The 16,884-nt window shown below is 56.0% G+C and overlaps 1 protein-coding gene across 3 annotated transcripts in view; it reads right to left on the bottom strand.

The window, feature by feature from the left end:
* The window catches only part of FBXO31 (F-box protein 31), a 45,335-nt gene that overhangs the window by 4,673 nt on the left and 23,778 nt on the right, over positions 1-16,884 (bottom strand). For 2 of the 3 annotated variants that reach the window (XM_027076362.2, XM_027076363.2), the window contains 5 exons: positions 12,768-12,935; positions 12,032-12,106; positions 5,411-5,520; positions 4,092-4,245; positions 2,405-2,805 (listed from right to left, as the gene is read on the bottom strand). In XM_027076362.2, coding sequence (XP_026932163.1) covers positions 2,405-2,805; positions 4,092-4,245; positions 5,411-5,520; positions 12,032-12,106; positions 12,768-12,935 — 908 coding nt within the window. Of the gene's footprint in view, positions 1-2,404; positions 2,806-4,091; positions 4,246-5,410; positions 5,521-12,031; positions 12,107-12,767; positions 12,936-13,130; positions 14,026-16,884 lie in introns of those variants that run through there. The other variant, XM_053211159.1, reaches the window with a different exon arrangement.

Genomic DNA, 16,884 nt, shown 5'->3' with positions numbered 1-16,884 from the left:
GTACCGCTATCCCAAAGGACACCTTCACAAAGCTGGCCCAGGTAACCAGCCTTAATTCCAGGGATGCTTATGTTAGCACGTCAACGACTCAAATACAATCAATAAAGACTTACTGTCACGAACCCAGCAGGCAGAACTTCCGGATTTCCATAAGGCCAAGTTTCAAGTTTCAAGACCAGGGTCAGACTAAGCTACGTTTACATCTTTCTTGCCAAGAATTTGGGGATCCTACAGATAGGTAATAGGGATGGGGGCTGGGCCCATCTCCTGGGACCCCCACCTCCAGCCACCACACCAAGGCTCCCCTGGGCGGGAGAGGAGAGCAGTGCCTGAGGGTGTGCACAGGAGGGTGTTTGGGGAAAACCTCACATGGGAAAGCAGCACCAGAGGCCACAGGGAGGCCAGGTCCTGAATTGGTGCGGCGGCAAGGCCTCGCAGACACAAGAACCGAACAGGAGGGACCGCAGCACGCCCCTCCCAGGTCACAGAGCCCAATATTCAGCAGGTCCTGCGTGTCCACCGCAGGGCTGGCCTCAGAGCGCCCTGGGGAGCCACGGCTGAGCCACAAAACACTACGAGCTTTCCATTTCCTAAGGACAGCAGAGCCCTATTTCAGGACCTTTGATAAATTCACATCAGTTGAAATCCTACCGGAACGCGATTTGCATGCCTCCTCCAGGAAAACCCAAATTCAGCCACTTTGGTGACAACTGAGCAGCATGAAGAAATGGAATTGATTTTCCCAGTGGGAGACAACAGAACACACGCTGATCTCTGCTCAGGTTCCTGGAGCTGGGCTCCTGAAACCCACGTAAATTCCGAGGGGATAAGAACACCAGGAGGTGACTCAGGTGGCTCCCGGATGGCAGGTGGATCAGAAGCCTGGAATCCTCCGCTGCTCCGCGATCCCCCAGAGAGGGGAGAGGGCTACAAACGGAGCTAATGACCGACCAGGCCTACGGGAGGAAACCTCCAGAACAACCCACAGTATGGGGTTCAGGGAGCTCCCAGGTGGGGGAACACGTCCACCCCAGTCCCAGGGAGGGTCAGGGTCCCACGCATCTCGTCGTGTGGCTGTCCATCTATGTCCTTTGTCACCGCCTTCAGCAAGATGGTGAATGTAGTGTTTCTCTGACTTCCGTGAGCCGCCCCAGCACATTCATTGAACATGAGGAGGGGGTCGCGGAATCCCCGACCTACAGCTGGCTGGTCGGAAGCACGGAGACAAACTGGACTGGTAACAGGCGGCTGAGGGGGCAGGGCAGTCATGCAGGGTCTGACATCATCCTGGGTGCACAGTGTCAGGACCCAGTCGAGTGGCAGACACCGGCTGGCATCATGGAGAATTGCTTGCAGGTGGGGCACCGGGCGCTCAGAACCAATTTAGCCGCCCAGCCCATGCAGACACCTCAGTCCTCCTCGGGGAGCTCAGTGCCCTGCCCACACTCTAGTGGGCATGTGAAGTGCCAGTCACAGGGCCCAGGGGTCAAGGCAACAGACCTCTGCACATAACTGGACACACGTGGAAGCCAAGCGGCTATGATGCCACGAGACGGGTCATTCCCTCAACACGTCCCCTAGGGCGACGGTCCAGGAGAACTTCCTGCAATGATGGAACATTCTAGACCTGCAGAGCCCAACACACCCGTGGCTGCCGGCTGGGGATGCGGCCAATGTGACTGAGGACCCGAGGCTTTCCTTTTAGGTCATCTCAGCTCCAGCAGCCCTGGAGGTTAGGGCTGGGGCGAGGGTCTCCTCATGTGTCCTCCAGGGCTGGGTCCGGGGCAGATGAAGGGAGAGGCCTGAGACAAAACCCTAAGAACATGAGTCAAGGGGCAGGAGGCCGGCCCTGCGTCAGGGAACCTCCCAGCCTCTGTGGGGAGGACAGTGCACCACCAGTCCTTTACACATGCTTTCTGAGTTGGGAGGGAATCCACAGGAAGAAATGAAGGACTGACGCTGGAGTATGTCCAGCAGGAGACGGAGGGAGACCCCCAACAGGCCTCACCGGCAAGGACACCAGGTGAACTCAAGCCGGCTTCTAGGGACACAGGTTGGGAGGGCCCCCTCCTCACCGGCTACCTTCGCCACCGCCGGTAGACTCAGCTGTCTACCCTTCCCCTGACTGTGCAATGGCAGGCATCTGAGAGGAGGCCTCACGCCCGGCGGTTCTAATAAGCCCCCTTTGAGGCTCCCCAGGGGTGAGAGCTCAGGAGCCCCCGAAGTCTGAGATGTGGCCGTGCAGCCCAGGGAAGGACGCTGCCCACTCGGGCCCGAGCTGGAACCCAGAGAGAGTTCCCCGCCCAATGCAGCGAGCCCTGCGCTGGCCCCACAGCCCGAGTCCACGCTGTCTGGGCAGGGGGGCTCTCCGGAAGGCCTGTCGCGGCCACCCTGGCATCCTTACCACATCCTGCAGGTGCGGGGGTAGTCCTCGTTCCGCGAGCTCACGCCCACAGGCAACACGAACGGCTGCCCCTGCCCGGACTGGGCCGGCTGCTCGGGTACAGGCGCCGCTGCGGCCGCGGCCTCTCCGTCCACAGGCCCCCCGCCCTTCTCGGCAGGCAGCTCCACGCTGGGCTGGGCAGGGCCCCGCTGGGGCTCGCGGGGGCTCTGCGGGGCGCGGCCCTCGCCGTCCTCGGCCCCGTCCTCCTGCTGCTGCTGCTCCTGGCGCACCTGCTCCCGAACCTCCAGGACGATGCGGGACAGCTCGTTGAAGCTGCGGAGGCTCTCCACGTCGGGCAGCTGGATGCGGTGCATGAGGTCGATCTCCACCGTCTGCTGCCCCGCAGGGATGTTGGGGTCACCCTGAGGAGCGAGCGGGCGGCCGTCAGCGGGGCTCAGAGACCGGCACAGACATGCTGCACGGTTTCCAGCTCAGAACACAGCACACCTCTGGCCAAAGGAGCTCACTCCAGCATTCCCACTGACTTAGCAGCAACTCCTTACAAAGTAAGAACGTCTTAGATGCCCGTAAAAACTAAGTGCCTACGGCAGGCAACCCATCTGTGAAGGGGTCTTTGAAAACACGGACCTGACAGCATCCGAGTGACCTTGTGAGGTGCACAGGCCCCTGGCACAGTGGCTCATGTGTGCTTGAGACCTCCAGGTGTAAAAACCTTCCCAGTCTGGAGGGGCTAAGACTGGGGCTTAGATGGGGCACCTGGGTGGCTCAGTTGGTTAAGCGTCTCTTGATTTCTGCTCGAGTCACAATCTCACGGTCGTGAGATCAAGCCCCACATTGGGCACCATGCTCAGAGTGGAGCCTGCTTAAGAGTCTCCTTTCTCTGCCTCTGACCATCTCCCTCTCTAAATAGAAGAAAATAAGATAAGATAAAAAAAACTGGGGCTTAGAGAAGTGCACAGACCCTCCTGGCCTGAGCGCCAGCCCAGATCCCTGCCCGGGACGCAAACGCTCCTGAGCCTGAACCCAGGAGCTCCTCCAGGCCCTGCAGCTCCGCACGAGACCCCAGGGCTGCGCTCTGCTCACAAGGAGCCTTCCCAGAGCACAGGGGCCCTGGCCAACCAGGATTCAAGAAGAAGGCTTTGTGAGAACTAGGAAGAGGCATTCCTCCCCGGGACGCTTCGGTGCACCTGCCAGAAAGGCGCCCTGGCTATGCAAATGACAGGTGAGCACGGTGTGACCGGTGTCGATGAGGCAGGGACAGAGGGCTGATTTGTTTAAGACCCGCCCCCCGCCACCTTCAGCTCAACAATCCTCCGACTGTGTGCACCAGCTGCTGAGGTCAGGACGGGCAGTGGGAGCCCGTGTAATAACGCAGGGGGCTCCGATGTGGCAGCACCCTACCGTCACCTGGGGAACTCCTGGAGCCACGCACCCAGGTCGCCCTCCATGGATCAGAGTCTCTAGGGCCCGACATCAGTGTTTTCTCAACATCTCCAGGGACTCTGGCGTGTGGCCAGGACTGGGTGCCATGGGGTAAGGCCACCTGAGAAACGCTCCCGATCCCCTAGAGGTCTTGTGAAATGCAAATCCTGCATCAGTGGGTCTGGCTAGGCCTGACAACCTGCATCCCCGGCAAAGCCACGGCTCCAGGGCCCACTGTGAGTAGCCAGGGTGGCACCAGACTCACCGTGATCTTCGTGCCCCTGGCCCGCTTCCCGTGGAAGCTGAGCATGACGATCTCTAGGCCGTGGCTGCCATAGGTGCCTTTGAAGAGGCCGGGTCTGATGAGGTCGTCCGGGTGGCTGGGCGGGAGGTAGATGCGGCGGTACGTCAGGCAGTTGCTGTGGGGGGAACAGGTGGCTTGAGAGCAGCTCGGGTGGGGGGACAGGGAGGCAGAGTACAGAGCTCACGCACCTCCCTGCCTGGTGACGGAGGGCCGGCAGGGCAGGGCGGCCCGGTACAGCCCGGTTAGGGTCCTCCCAGGCCAGCGGGGGGCAGGAGGCACGCCGCGTTACTGAGCCACAGTCGTCGCCCCCTCAAAACACACGCAGGGCACACGTCACACCTCATCGGATTCTACCAGGGCTTACGCTCTACCGGGCACCGCAGGGCAGCTGCGGCGGGTAGAGCTCTCTGCAGAGGGGGAGGGGATGCCACTCCTGCTCTGTCATCCCGGCACAGGATGCCGACCCGAGACTGCGGAGGGGGCGTTCGCTGCACCAGGGGTTGTTTACGTGGGACCCGGGGACAAGGCCCAGGGGCAGAGGCCAAGGCAAGGAGAGCAGCTAAGAGAGGCGGAGGCCTCCCCCAGCAGACGTGGGGAAACGCCCTGAGGCTTTGGCACACGGGCCAGGCTTGTCAGAGCACGCCGCTGCTGGATGCTGGCGACAAAGCAGACACAAAACAGACACCAAGGTAAGGCACAGTGGGGAGGATAGAAACTGTACTCACAGTACTCTGGGAGAGACTATGCTCACAGTACCTACCAAGAGAGGGTCTGTATTCACACCACCCACAGAGGGAGCTGCGCTCAGTAACTGTGAAGGGGGACTAGGCTCACAGTACCCACAAAGGGAGCTGCACTCAGTGTGCACAGGGACAGAGTGTGCTCAGTACCCACAGAGCAGGGGTGCACTCGGTACCCACGGAGAGGGACTGTGCTTAGTACCCACAGAGGGGGACTGCATTCAGTACCCACAGAGGGACTGTGCTCAGTACCCACAGAGCAGGGCTGTACTCACAGTACCCACAGAGAGGGATTAAGCTCAGTACCCACAGAAGGGGACTGCACTCTGTACCCACAGAGAGGGACTGTACCCAGTACCCACAGAAGGGGACTGCACTCAGTACCCAGAGAGAGGGACTGTACCCCGTACCCACAGAGCAAGGATGCGCTCACAGTGCCCACGGAAAGGGACCGCGCTCAGTACCCACAGAGAGGGACTGTACCCAGTACCCACACAGCAGGGCTGTGCTCACAATGCCCACAGAGGAGGATGCACTTACTCGTACTGACTAGTGTAGATAAACTTCATCAGGATGAGCTCCTGCATGTGCTCGTGGAAAATGTCCTCCAGTGTCCGCCCCCATTCTTCCCTCAGCCACGTGCGGAATTCCTTCCAAGAGAACACAATCATGAAAATCACCATGACTCACACGTAAGGCCATTCCCTGTGGCACTGAGCGGATACATGCAGCATCTTACAGCTTGGGCATGCCTGCACCACAGTCCCACTGGGGTGGATGGGATGGAGATTCGGCTGGCCAGAGATAGGGGCTGCCATACTGTGGTCTCCCGGGACCGGGCCTCCCTCCTGGGGGGTGAGTCACCAATGAAAAGTAAGGGGCTCTGGCCCCCACTTTCCCAAACTTCAGGAAACAAGAGGGACCGTGGGGTCCCTTCAGGCAAGGCTGGGGCCACAGCCCACGTCTGGAGCTCCCAGGCAGCAGCCACATAAGCCTCGCTTCCGTGGCCGCCATGGGATATGGTGTCTAACCCAAGCCTAGTCCTCAGGCTTCTGGGCTGCAGGACTCTTGTCGCTAAACCCCGTGCTGGTCACACTGGCTCGAGCTGCTTTCACCAGCTGCCGATGAAGAACAAGATAGGTGTGGCCGGAGGAGAATGGAGGTGCCTTCATAGCTACGTTATACGTTCAAAAAGTTTATTTGCAAGAAGGGAGGTTCTATAAACATGTGTCCTCAAAACTCAGTAATTCATTGTGGAATCAAACCATGTGAAGGATATTTAGTGCTTAATAACTTCATGGTGTGTATTTAACCTAATCCCCAGCTCTGAGTTCTGAACTCAATGTAGCATTTTTAATGACCGTCTAAAATTAGCTTTACAAACAGAAGCAAGAGAGATTTAACAACAACAACAACAACAACAAAATACAGAAGAGCTATAATCCGTCAGTTGCTTTAACACATCACTGCCTAACCTCGAGCCACAGTGACTGAAGCACACGGCTACTAAACCACAAGCTCAGTATATACAAATCAACTGGAAGTATCTATATCAGGAGCACAAAACTGGAAAACGAACTTTTACATCCTATTTGCAGCAGCCTCAAACAACACAAGACCTGGGATCACATGTTAGGAAACACGTGTGTGGCCCCTGCTCCGACAACCACAGCACCGAGAGGGTGCGAATGAGCCTCCATGACAGGGGTGCCTGCAGCCGGGAGGACTCAGACCAAGCCAGCAATTCTCTCCGAATCCATCTGTAGACTCAGCGCCATGACAGTCACAGTCCCACCAGGATTTCTGTAGAAAATGACAAGCCAATTCTGAAATTCATATGGAAATGAAAAGAACCTACAACATCCAAAGCCATCTTTCAAAACAACAAAGTTGGAGGACCTCCACCAGCTCACATTATGACTTAAAGAGAAAACCACAGTGATCAAGATGGTGGTAAGAGCATCGGGACTGACAAAAACATCGATGAAATGAAACGGAGAGCCCAGAAACAGACCCATTTAGCTCGTCAGCTGATTTTTGACAAATATGTCCAAGCCACACAATATGAAAAAAAAGTCTCTTTCACAAATGATGCTCAAACAACTGGACAGCCATGTGGAGAAAAGGAACCACGATCCCGGCCTCACACCACACACAAGAAATAATGCTGGATGGGCCACAGACCCAAACATAGCATGAAGCTATCATGTTTCTGAAAAGAGCAAGAATCTTTGTAACTTAGGGATAGGCAATGTTTTTTGTTTTTTTAAGTTTGTGTTTGAGTGAAAGAGAGCATGCGCACACGTGCACACAAGCGGGGGAGGGGCAGAGAGAGAGAGAAGGAGATACAGAATCTGAAGCAGGCTCCAGACTCTGAGCCTTCAATGCAGAGTCCGAAGCAGGGCTTGAACACACGAACCTCAAGATCATGACCTGAGCCGAAGTTGGACACATAACCGGCTGAGCCACCCAGGTGCCCCTAATTTGTGAAGGTTTTTCTTTTACGGTTATTTTTCTGTATCTTAATAAACACTGCCTGTCCCAGGGCGCCTGGTTGACTCAGTCACTTAAGAGTCCAACTCCGGCTCATGATCTCACAGTTTGTGAGTTCAAGCCCCACACCAGGATCACTGCTGTCAGTGCTGAGACTGCTTCGAACCCTCTGTCCCCCTCTCTTTCTGCCCCTCCCCCACTCATTTTCTCTTCTCTCAAAATAAATAAACATTTAAAAAAAAGAAAACTGGGGCACCTGGGTGGCTCAGTTGGTTGGGCATCCAACTTTGGCTCAGGTCAAGATCTCACAGCTTGTGGGTTTGAGCCCCACATCGGGCTCTGTGCTGACAGTTCAGAGGCTTGAGTCTGCTTGGGAGTCTGTGTCCCCCTCTTTCTGCCCCTCCCCCTACTCACACACTGTCTCGCTCTCTCTCTTACTCTCAAATATAAATAAATATGGGGGGAAAAGAAAAACACTTGACAAATTATATACTTTACCAAAGTCAAAAGCTTCCACTCAAATGGCTGAGCTCATGGAGGAAAGGCCCTCAAAAACTCAAACCCATAAGCAACAGATAAAAATGGAATTGAAGTATAAATGAGCAAGGACTTTGATGTTACCATGGTGAATAATCGGACTTGAACTAAATACCACGGAAGATGGCTTGTGAGGAGTCGTAATCTTATTTACTTTGCATGAAAAGGTCAGAGTCATTAGAAATAGCAACCAGGCCCAATTACTCAGAACAAAGGCCTTTGAAATATGTTTATTATGCAATTATCTCATGAGAGGTGCATGCACAAGGAAAACATAGGAGCCCAGAACACAGAAGACAAGAACAATATTTCCCAGAGCTTGCTCACCACGTGCTGGCGCCATATAACCATCGTGTTCATCTTCACAGCAGCCCGAGAGACAGGTGCTAGCGTCTTCCCCATCCTACAGAGGTGTGGGCCTTCGGAAACCCTTCCTATGTCACCAGGAGTAGGTGGCAGAATCAGACCTCATCCAAAGTCCACGTGCTCCCTGGCCTTGCTTCCACCAGGGCCACCGTCAAGGACGGGAGGAGCACAGGAAGCAGGGGGCTTACCCGCCCTGGTGGGTTGTGAACATGAACCAGCAAACAGACGACACATAACAAGAATCTGGAACATCTTCAGGGCCTTTTACCTGGCAATCCCACAAGTGTATGGTCCAAAAACCAGGTAAGGTTTTTGCACAGAGTTCAGGCAGTTCAGTTCCAGGAAGAAGCCTGGCGTCTCTCCCAGGCGGCCGTGGCCAGGCCTGGTGCTAAGACTTTCACATGCTGTGCCCTACTCAGCCCTCCAACTCATGTGGGTTCTGTGGGCAACTGCATGGCCCCGTTTCACAGGTAAGGACTGAGGCTCTCAGAGAGCAAGTCACTTGAGCACGTGGTCAGGAGGGCAGTGGGGAAACACAAACACCTGAGCACAGACCCCATGCCCGACTGCAAGAGAGAGGATCACACTCATAGAGTCAAAGACCTCAGGTGACAGATGGGATGTTGCGGTCAAACTGAAGTTTGTAAACAATTCTAATGAGACTGGGAAGTATTTCTGGAACAGCTAAACGGCTTTAAAAAAAAAAAGACCCAAATTAGATAGAGTTAGATTGTAATTACATAAAAAAACAATTTGGAAAACATGAAGGGATAACACAGGACAAGCACAGGGGCTGACCCTGCGTGGGGCTCCAATGAATTCGTGTTTGATGATCAGAAGGTGACATTTCAATGCTCAGGTGAAAAAGTACAAAAGACAAAAAAAAGCAAAACAAAAGCATCTCGCGTCCCGTTCAGGAATGTAGGGCGAGAACCTCTCCACACAACAGAGCGCCAGGAGCGAGGCCTGGTCGGGAGGGATGACGGACACCCACAGCATCTCAGGGGTGGGGCCTGCCCATCCTGCCTCCCTCCTCTCTTCCCCATCTCTGCTCCTCCTCGCAGCCCCGATTTCCAGAAACCTCAGGCTGGGGGCTGGACAGGCAGAGGGTGGGCAGGGAAGACGGCAGCTGGGCCTGGCTGTCATCTAGTGACGGAGGCCAGAGGAGGCAAGTCTGCGTGGGCCCAGGAGCCTGCCCTGCTCACAGAACCCAGGAGAGGGGCTGCGGTTTGTGGAGCACGCACAGGTCCCCCGGGGCATGCCATGAGGAGCAGGCTGAGGGCATCGCGGCCTGACTCGCGTCTGAACTTGGCATTCAGAGGTGCACACGGTGGGCAGAAACCCCGGGCCTGGAGCTGGGTGGGAGAAGCGGAAGGGCTGGTGAGCAAGACTTGGTGTATGAGCCAGAGACCCACGGGGCACCTGCAGCGTATGAGCCAGAGACCCACGGGGCACCTGCAGCGTATGAGCCAGAGACCCACGGGGCACCTGGAGTCAGCACTTCTCAGACAGCCCAGCCGCCCGGCATCCTTCACGGGCTCTTGTGGTGCCACAGAGAACGAAGGAGAGCAGGGTGCCAGGCCGGCCCCTGGGGGCGTGAGGACTCCCGCGTCCCCGGGGAAGACTGCACTTGCTGCCATGGTCCCCTGCTAGCCCTCTTGGCTGCCAGGAGCTCTCAATCCCCTGGGAAGTGCCCTCTGGGCCCAGAATTTTATTTTATTTTTCATATGTTTATTTAATATTTTTGAGAGAGAGAGAGAGAGAGAGAGAGACAGCACAAGCAGGGGAGGGGCAGAGAGAGAGGAAGACACAGAATCGGAAGCAGGCTCCAGGCTCCAAGCTGTCAGCACAGAGCCTGATGCAGGGCTCGAACTCATGAACTGTGAGATCATAACCCGAGCCGAAGCCGACGCTCAACTGACGGAGCTACCCAAGCGCCCCAGGGCCCAGATTTTTAAATGACCGTCAGCCATTAGAGCACAGGGCAGCCAGAGTCCGGGGCTCAGCCCTTCGCCTCAGTGCTCAGAGCTATCAGGACACATGGCGATGTCCCCCCCACGGCCTGTCCTCTCTCCCTGGAGCCTGGAGCCATCCTCTGGATCCAAAAGACTGAACGAGAAAGTGAAGACATCACCGGCTGACACACAAATCCACAGGAGAACCCCATCCCCACACAGCTGAGGGGAGACAGAGACAAGCAGCAGACAGCAGAGCACCTAACATGGACAAAGTGACCACAGGGCCAGACGGCAAGCTCTCCCACCACAGCAACGCCAGGCTGGCTCACTGGGGACCTTGAGGTCCCGCCGCTGTGCCTGGGGACGGTCTGCCTGGGGACAGGGCGCGGCCCTCTGCTCTGCACGGGGGACGGTCTGCCCATCCTCTCGGATGGGCCGGGCAGGGGAAAGAGAGATGCCTCTGACTACATAAAAGTTAAAAACACATAAACATTAAAAAAACTCCTGGAGAAAAACACACTATAAATCAAACCAAAACACAAAATAATGAATAAGAAATGACTCGCAACTCACACCTTGAAGGATTCATTTCCCCAGACGATAAGCTGCTACGAGTCAATTAGAAACATCAAGCAGAAAAAGAAGCAAGGATGTTTCCTAACGTTCAGAGAAGGAGCCACGGGGAGCCCTTGCTCATGCCCCTCACCTCAGCCTCGGCCGAGGTCACGGCAAGGGAAACGCAAAAGGACCCCAGGGCCAGGAGACCGGCAAGGCCGTGCTCCTGCCTCACACGCACTCGTTCCTAGTTTCCATCCACAAAGGACTGGTGTCACTGCTTTTACAATCGAAGTGATACCATTCCACTTCCCGATTGGCGAGCCCACACACAGAAGGCGGCAGCCAAGAACTTTTCCCGACCCCAGCATATGTCCTTCCAGAAACACACCGCACGGTCCCTTTACAGTCTCGACGACTGAGGAGTGTCTACTCTCGGGAAACACGTCTTCTGCTGAAACGTGAACTACAGCAACACCTGCGCGTTGTGCGTGCGACGTACATGCAATCGTCGGTGACACTATTGTGAAGAATAGAGCATTTCCATCACGTGCCACATATCTGAGGAAACAGGGACCTCCTCCGCCTTCAAGGGATTCCAGTGAGCATGTGCGTGCACTCTTTACACAAAGACGCGCGTACGTGTGCGCGTACGTTCAATCTCCCTGCACTTCTCGGGCTAACAGGGAAGCGACCGGACTCAGAACCTGACTGAGAAATGCAGGCCCAACCAATAACCATCAGTTCGGGGAGCATCCGACACTTTAAAAATTCAAGTTTTCCTTAGGATGTTTTGAAATGGCAGTGTGACTTAGATCCTCAGAACACAGAAACTCAAAGGCAATATGAAATTACTTGTGCAAATAAAAGGAAGTCCAAAGAAACTCACGAGTGAAGCTCAGAGACAGGCCTCCCCTCTGTGTGGCCATGACGTGGAAATGTCAGCCACGAGGCCCGTCTGCCGGGAGAACACAGAGGCTCCAGAAAAGCCGTCTGGTCTCCCCACGCACGCACACGCGAGAAGAATCTCCAACAGCACCTGGACTCTCTCGCCAAAGGGGCAAAGGGGAGCCGCTCAGAGAAAACTACTTCTCTTCGCTCCGCCTGTTCTCAGGGGTGGCGGGTAACGAAAGCCCGTGGCCGTGCACCCGCACACGCGGTGCCCTTTCCGACGGACGGGGCAGGGGAGACGACCCTCTCACAGGGGGCACGCTGGCGACATCAACCCGCGAACGGAGGGGTTCAGGCTCACCTCCTGCCTCCCGCCAGACATCCTGTGGTGGTCCGTCTGGTTGCACTTGGTGGAGAACTCGTCCTTCTTCACAATCTTGAGGGTTCACGACAAAGGAGAGGGGAACGGGTCAGTCACGGCACGCCGGGCAGGCAGCCGGGGCAGCGCGATCAGCCTCTCCGGCACAGACACCCCCCGCACGCGTACGGAAGCCCAAGAGCTGCCGAATCGTGGCCAGTCCCAAGAAGGGAGCTCAGGGCTGCCTGGACGCGCACCTCCTCCTCAGAGGACAGTGCATCTGGGAGGCTTTTCCAAGGCGACACATCACAGCACAGCTAAGGGGCTGCTGTTTCACACGGGCTCACTGGGGTGGCGGTTCACCAGACCATTATCAGAGAGCAGAGTGTTTTATTCCAAGTTGATACTCTTTCAAAGAGGAAACCTGGGAGCGGTGAGGAATCATGGCAAAAAGGACGGTTCCGACCGAACACAGAATCCCTGGCAGGTCCCAGTGAGTGAGTCTCTGAGGGGCTACATCACAGCACCATCACATCGGGAACACACCCAAGGGGCGGGGCTGAGCCCCCACTTCCTCCCCTGTCTGCTGCTCTGTGTGCACACGGGCCTGCAGCTGGGAACCCCACAGCCAGCTCAGCCAACACCGCACCCCCGCTGCCACTGGGACCGGGGGCGACAGAGGAGCCCAGCCCCATGCCTGCACTCGGCTACTGTATGTAAGGGAGCCCCGGGCGCTCACCTGGATGTGGCCATTGTGGGGCCCTCTGTGACCATACATGCACTCCACCGTGGCAGACTTTCTCTCCATCAGGTGGACCCTGAACAAGGGCTTGAATCGCATGGGGTCGTCCACATGAGGGTCGTGGGGAGGCAGGTACATCCAGCCAATGATGAACAAGCCGTCCACCTGTGGTGAGGAGGAAGGGCACAAGTCCACGTGAGATTTAGGCTGAGGGGCTGAGGCAGGAGGTCTCTACCCCACACTGCCCTCGAGGACCACCCTCGTCCCCACACCGCAGCCCCGCCCAGAATCTTGGGGCCAGGGAACATACAGTCTAGCGCACCAGGATCCAGCGCATCAGGATAAGCATGGCCCACCTACCAAGTGCTTGTTGTTTAAAAAGTAGTTACTTTTCATAAACACGGTGACTGAAATCTTCTAAAAGAGTAGAACTTAAGTGTTCTCACTCAGAAAAGAACGGATAGAAATGGGAAGTGGAAGACGTACTCGTCACTAGATGGCAGGAATCCTTGCACAAAGAACACAAATATCACCAAGCTGTATTCCTCACGTAGCCCACAACTTTGTCAATTACACCTCAACGAGGCTGAAAATAAACACTTACCTGCACCATTATCTACAGTAGCCAAGATATGGAAACAGCCTAACTGTCCGTCAACAGATGAATGGATAAAGACGTAGTGGGTACACAGTGGAATACTACTCAGCCGTAAAAAAAGAATGAAATCTTGGGGCGCCCAGGTGGCTCAGTCGGTTAAGCGTCCGACTCTTGGTTTCGGCTCAGGTCACGATCTCACAGTTCATGGGTTTGAGCTCCCCATCAGGCTCTGCACTGACAGCACAGAACCTGCTTGGAATTCTCTCTCTCCCTCTCTCTGCCCCTCCCCCATTCACACACACGCACTGTTTCTCAAAATAAACTTTAAAAAGCTAAAAATTAAAAAATAAAATGCCTGAAAATCAGAAACAAACTGAGAAGACAGATGCCGTGGCTGTGCAACATGCATGATAACTGTGGGTGTGCACGCTGCCGTGGCTCTTTGGTGCATGCAAAGTGGTGGCAGACAGACAGGGACTGGACTGGGGGCGGGGGAGGGGTGTCCCGGGCAAGGAGCTTGGGTGCGCTCCCATCATTCCTGTGGCAAACCGGTCTGAGAAGGGCAAGCCAACACTCTTTTGTCATGGCTCCATTCTCCCCTAATTACCCCCTCCTTTCAGAAGCTGCAATTTCTTTTTTACTCTATTACTCACTGCCAGGAAAAAAAAAAACAATTATCACCCTCCCTGCCTAAAGAAAGGAAAGCAGTCTGCCCACGCTGGGGAGCAGACTGGCTTGTCCTGGAAGGAACGTTCTAAATGCAAGGCTTTCCCCAGTGATGTTGAACATAAATATAAAGCATGTTTCTTAATGGATGTTTCCACTGCATCGTAAAGAATATGAAGCAATATTTATCCCTGTCCAACCCCCACCTGGTGAGCAAACCACAGAGTGACAGAGCTCTTGGGGCCCCCAGGTGACTCAGCTGAGCCAGGCTCTGAAGAGCCCACGCCGAGGCTACGCAGGGCCCCAATGTGCCATCTGTTACTACCACGCGCTTGTGGCCGGGCCCGTGGACTCACCAGGAGCGTGTGCAAGCAGAGGGGGAAGCAAGATCAGAACACGGGCGCTCCCCAAAGGGCACCAGACTCCACTCACACTGGAGAACCAGCGGCAGTGACACGGGGGTCAGGCACCTGCACACCCCCAGCCCTGGGGCTTCTGCTAAGAGCACATGGCGAGCCCGAGGAGGGAGGACAGCCACGCTGGAGACCCAGCAAAGCGCCGCATCCCACGATACAGATGCCTGTAGAGCACTAGAACTGAGCAGCTACTATTCAAAACAGGACAGACAAGCGACGGAGCAGCACGTAAAAATGAAGCTACAAGACTTTCCTCCTGGGGCGCCTGGGTGGCTCAGACGGCTGAGCGTCCAACTTCGGCTCAGGTCATGATCTCACGGTTTGTGAGTTCGAGCCCCGCGTCGGGCTCTGTGCTGACAGCTGGGAGCCTGGAGCCTGCTTCGGGTTCTGTGTCTCCCTCTCCCTCTGGCCTCTCCCCATTCATGTTCTGTCTCTCCCTCTCTCTCAAAAATAAATGAACATTTAGGGGCGCCTGGGTGGCCCTAGTTAAATTAAGTGTCTGACTTCAGCTCAGATCGTGATTTCACGGTTCACGAGTTCGAGCCCTGCGTCGGACTCTGTGATGATAGCTCAGAGCCTGAGGCCTGCTTCAGATTCTGTGTCTCCCTCTTTCTCTGCCCCTCCCCCGCTCACACTCTGTCTGGCTGGCTGTCTCTCTCACAAACAAATAAACACTAAAAAGAATTTTTTTAATAAGTAAATAAACATTAAAAAAATAAAAAATAAAAACACTTTCCTCCTGCTTAGGACCAGGGTGCTTACAACAAACAGCCCCTCCTGCAGACACCAGCTGGGAAGTCTGCACACACAGCAGTTCGAATGCTGCCTGAAGACACCAGGGGCCCCAAGACAAGGACCAAGGGCCTGAAAAGAAGGGACAGGTGAGCCAAAGGGGGCAGGGCCTCCCACCCCTGGGTCTCAGGCCCCTGACTACTCCTGGCAGAGGGTGGTGGGGTGGTGGAGCCCCCAAGGCTGCCACGGAAGCCACGGCTCTAGGGCAGGATCCCAAAGTGTGCATAGCTCTGCCCTTGAGGCACCTTCCGGATCCTAACCCGTGAGGCTGGGAGATGGGGAAGTCAAGCAGAAAGTGGCTGCTGAGAGGCCAACCAGCCAGGAGAGGCTTCAGCGGTATCTGTGCCCTGCTGGGAATACAGGCCCTGGAGAGGAGGTGCCTAGGCTCTCTCAGGTGACAACCTGGTCAGAGCCAAGTGCTCTGCTGGCTATGAACCCAGGCCAGAGGCCAGGGACCCTCCTGGGGAGAGCAGCAGCCACGGCCACGGGTGCGGGCAACGCCAGGCCATGCCTGAAAATCCAGAGGAAAAAGTCTGTAAAGTGAACTGGAGGTCACAGACTTTAAAGTAACTTTGCCTCCTCATGTATTCTACAAGACAAGGAAGAGGGAAAAACCTCAACAGAAGCACAAGAAACAAAGCCAGACTTGCATCCTGGCCACGGCGGAGTAACGGGGGCTGCTGTGAACACAAATGCGACCACGGCCAACACGCAGCGAGGGGCTGTAACCCCTGGCCACGCGCTGGATTCCTGCCAGAGGCACCTGCCAGACCCCAGAGCAGAGAGGGGCCCAGGCAAACAGAGAAAACAGAGACTGGACTTCGAGGTGGCTGGCATGCTGGAGCACGGGGGTCAGAGTCCCAGAAAGGAGGGAGCTGTGTGGAGAAAGACCCCCGGGATCTGCCGAGGGGCCCGCGCTCCGGCTGAACACCGAGCCCGGGACAGGCTGGGCACACGCTGGACAACCCCCGGGTCGGACAGGTCTCGAGATGTCCCAGCTGCAAGCAGCAGAGATGGGCGCCTCCAGGAACCCCCGGGGCACGGACAGGGGTGCCCCAGCACCGGGACTTAGACACAGAGCTAAAGCACGCCTCTACGAGAGCCCCTGACTGCCTGACCTGCCTGACCACATTTGAGGGAAGAGAATCACCCAGCTCCTCAGTATTGAGCGACAGTGTCCGCCTCCACAGGGAAAAGAACCGGCCTGCAGGAGACGGAAAAAGGGCGGACAGACAGAATCAGGAAGTCTAGGCGGCTGAAACAAGAAACACTATGGTCTGGCGGGGAGAAGCTCTCAGGAGACAGGATCAGGCTACTGGCACAACCAAGCACCTGCACGCACCCCCACTGGGCAAGCTGTCCCCTTTGGTCCTCTTCTGCCGGCCCTGGTCCCCTTTGTCCCCAGGAGCACAGGCCTCAGCTCATCATCCCTTCCTGCCTACGGTGAGCCGGGCACTCAGCAGGCAGAAGGCAGTTCTTCTGGGGCCTGGCCCCCAGGAGGGTCTGTGTGAAGGGGTGCCCATGATCACATTCAGGTTGTGTATTTTTGGCAAGGATCCACAGAAGGGAGGCTAAGTCCATCGAGTGAAACCAGGAGGGGCCTGAGGTCAGAGTCCCGTTGCCAGTTAGCTAACGGGGATCA

The sequence above is a fragment of the Acinonyx jubatus genome, chromosome E2 (genome assembly GCF_027475565.1).
Source record: "Acinonyx jubatus isolate Ajub_Pintada_27869175 chromosome E2, VMU_Ajub_asm_v1.0, whole genome shotgun sequence".
In the NCBI taxonomy this organism is placed as follows: domain Eukaryota; kingdom Metazoa; phylum Chordata; class Mammalia; order Carnivora; family Felidae; genus Acinonyx; species Acinonyx jubatus.
The sequence above is the reverse complement of the archived record's forward strand: the minus strand, read 5'-3'. Positions and strand labels throughout refer to the sequence as shown.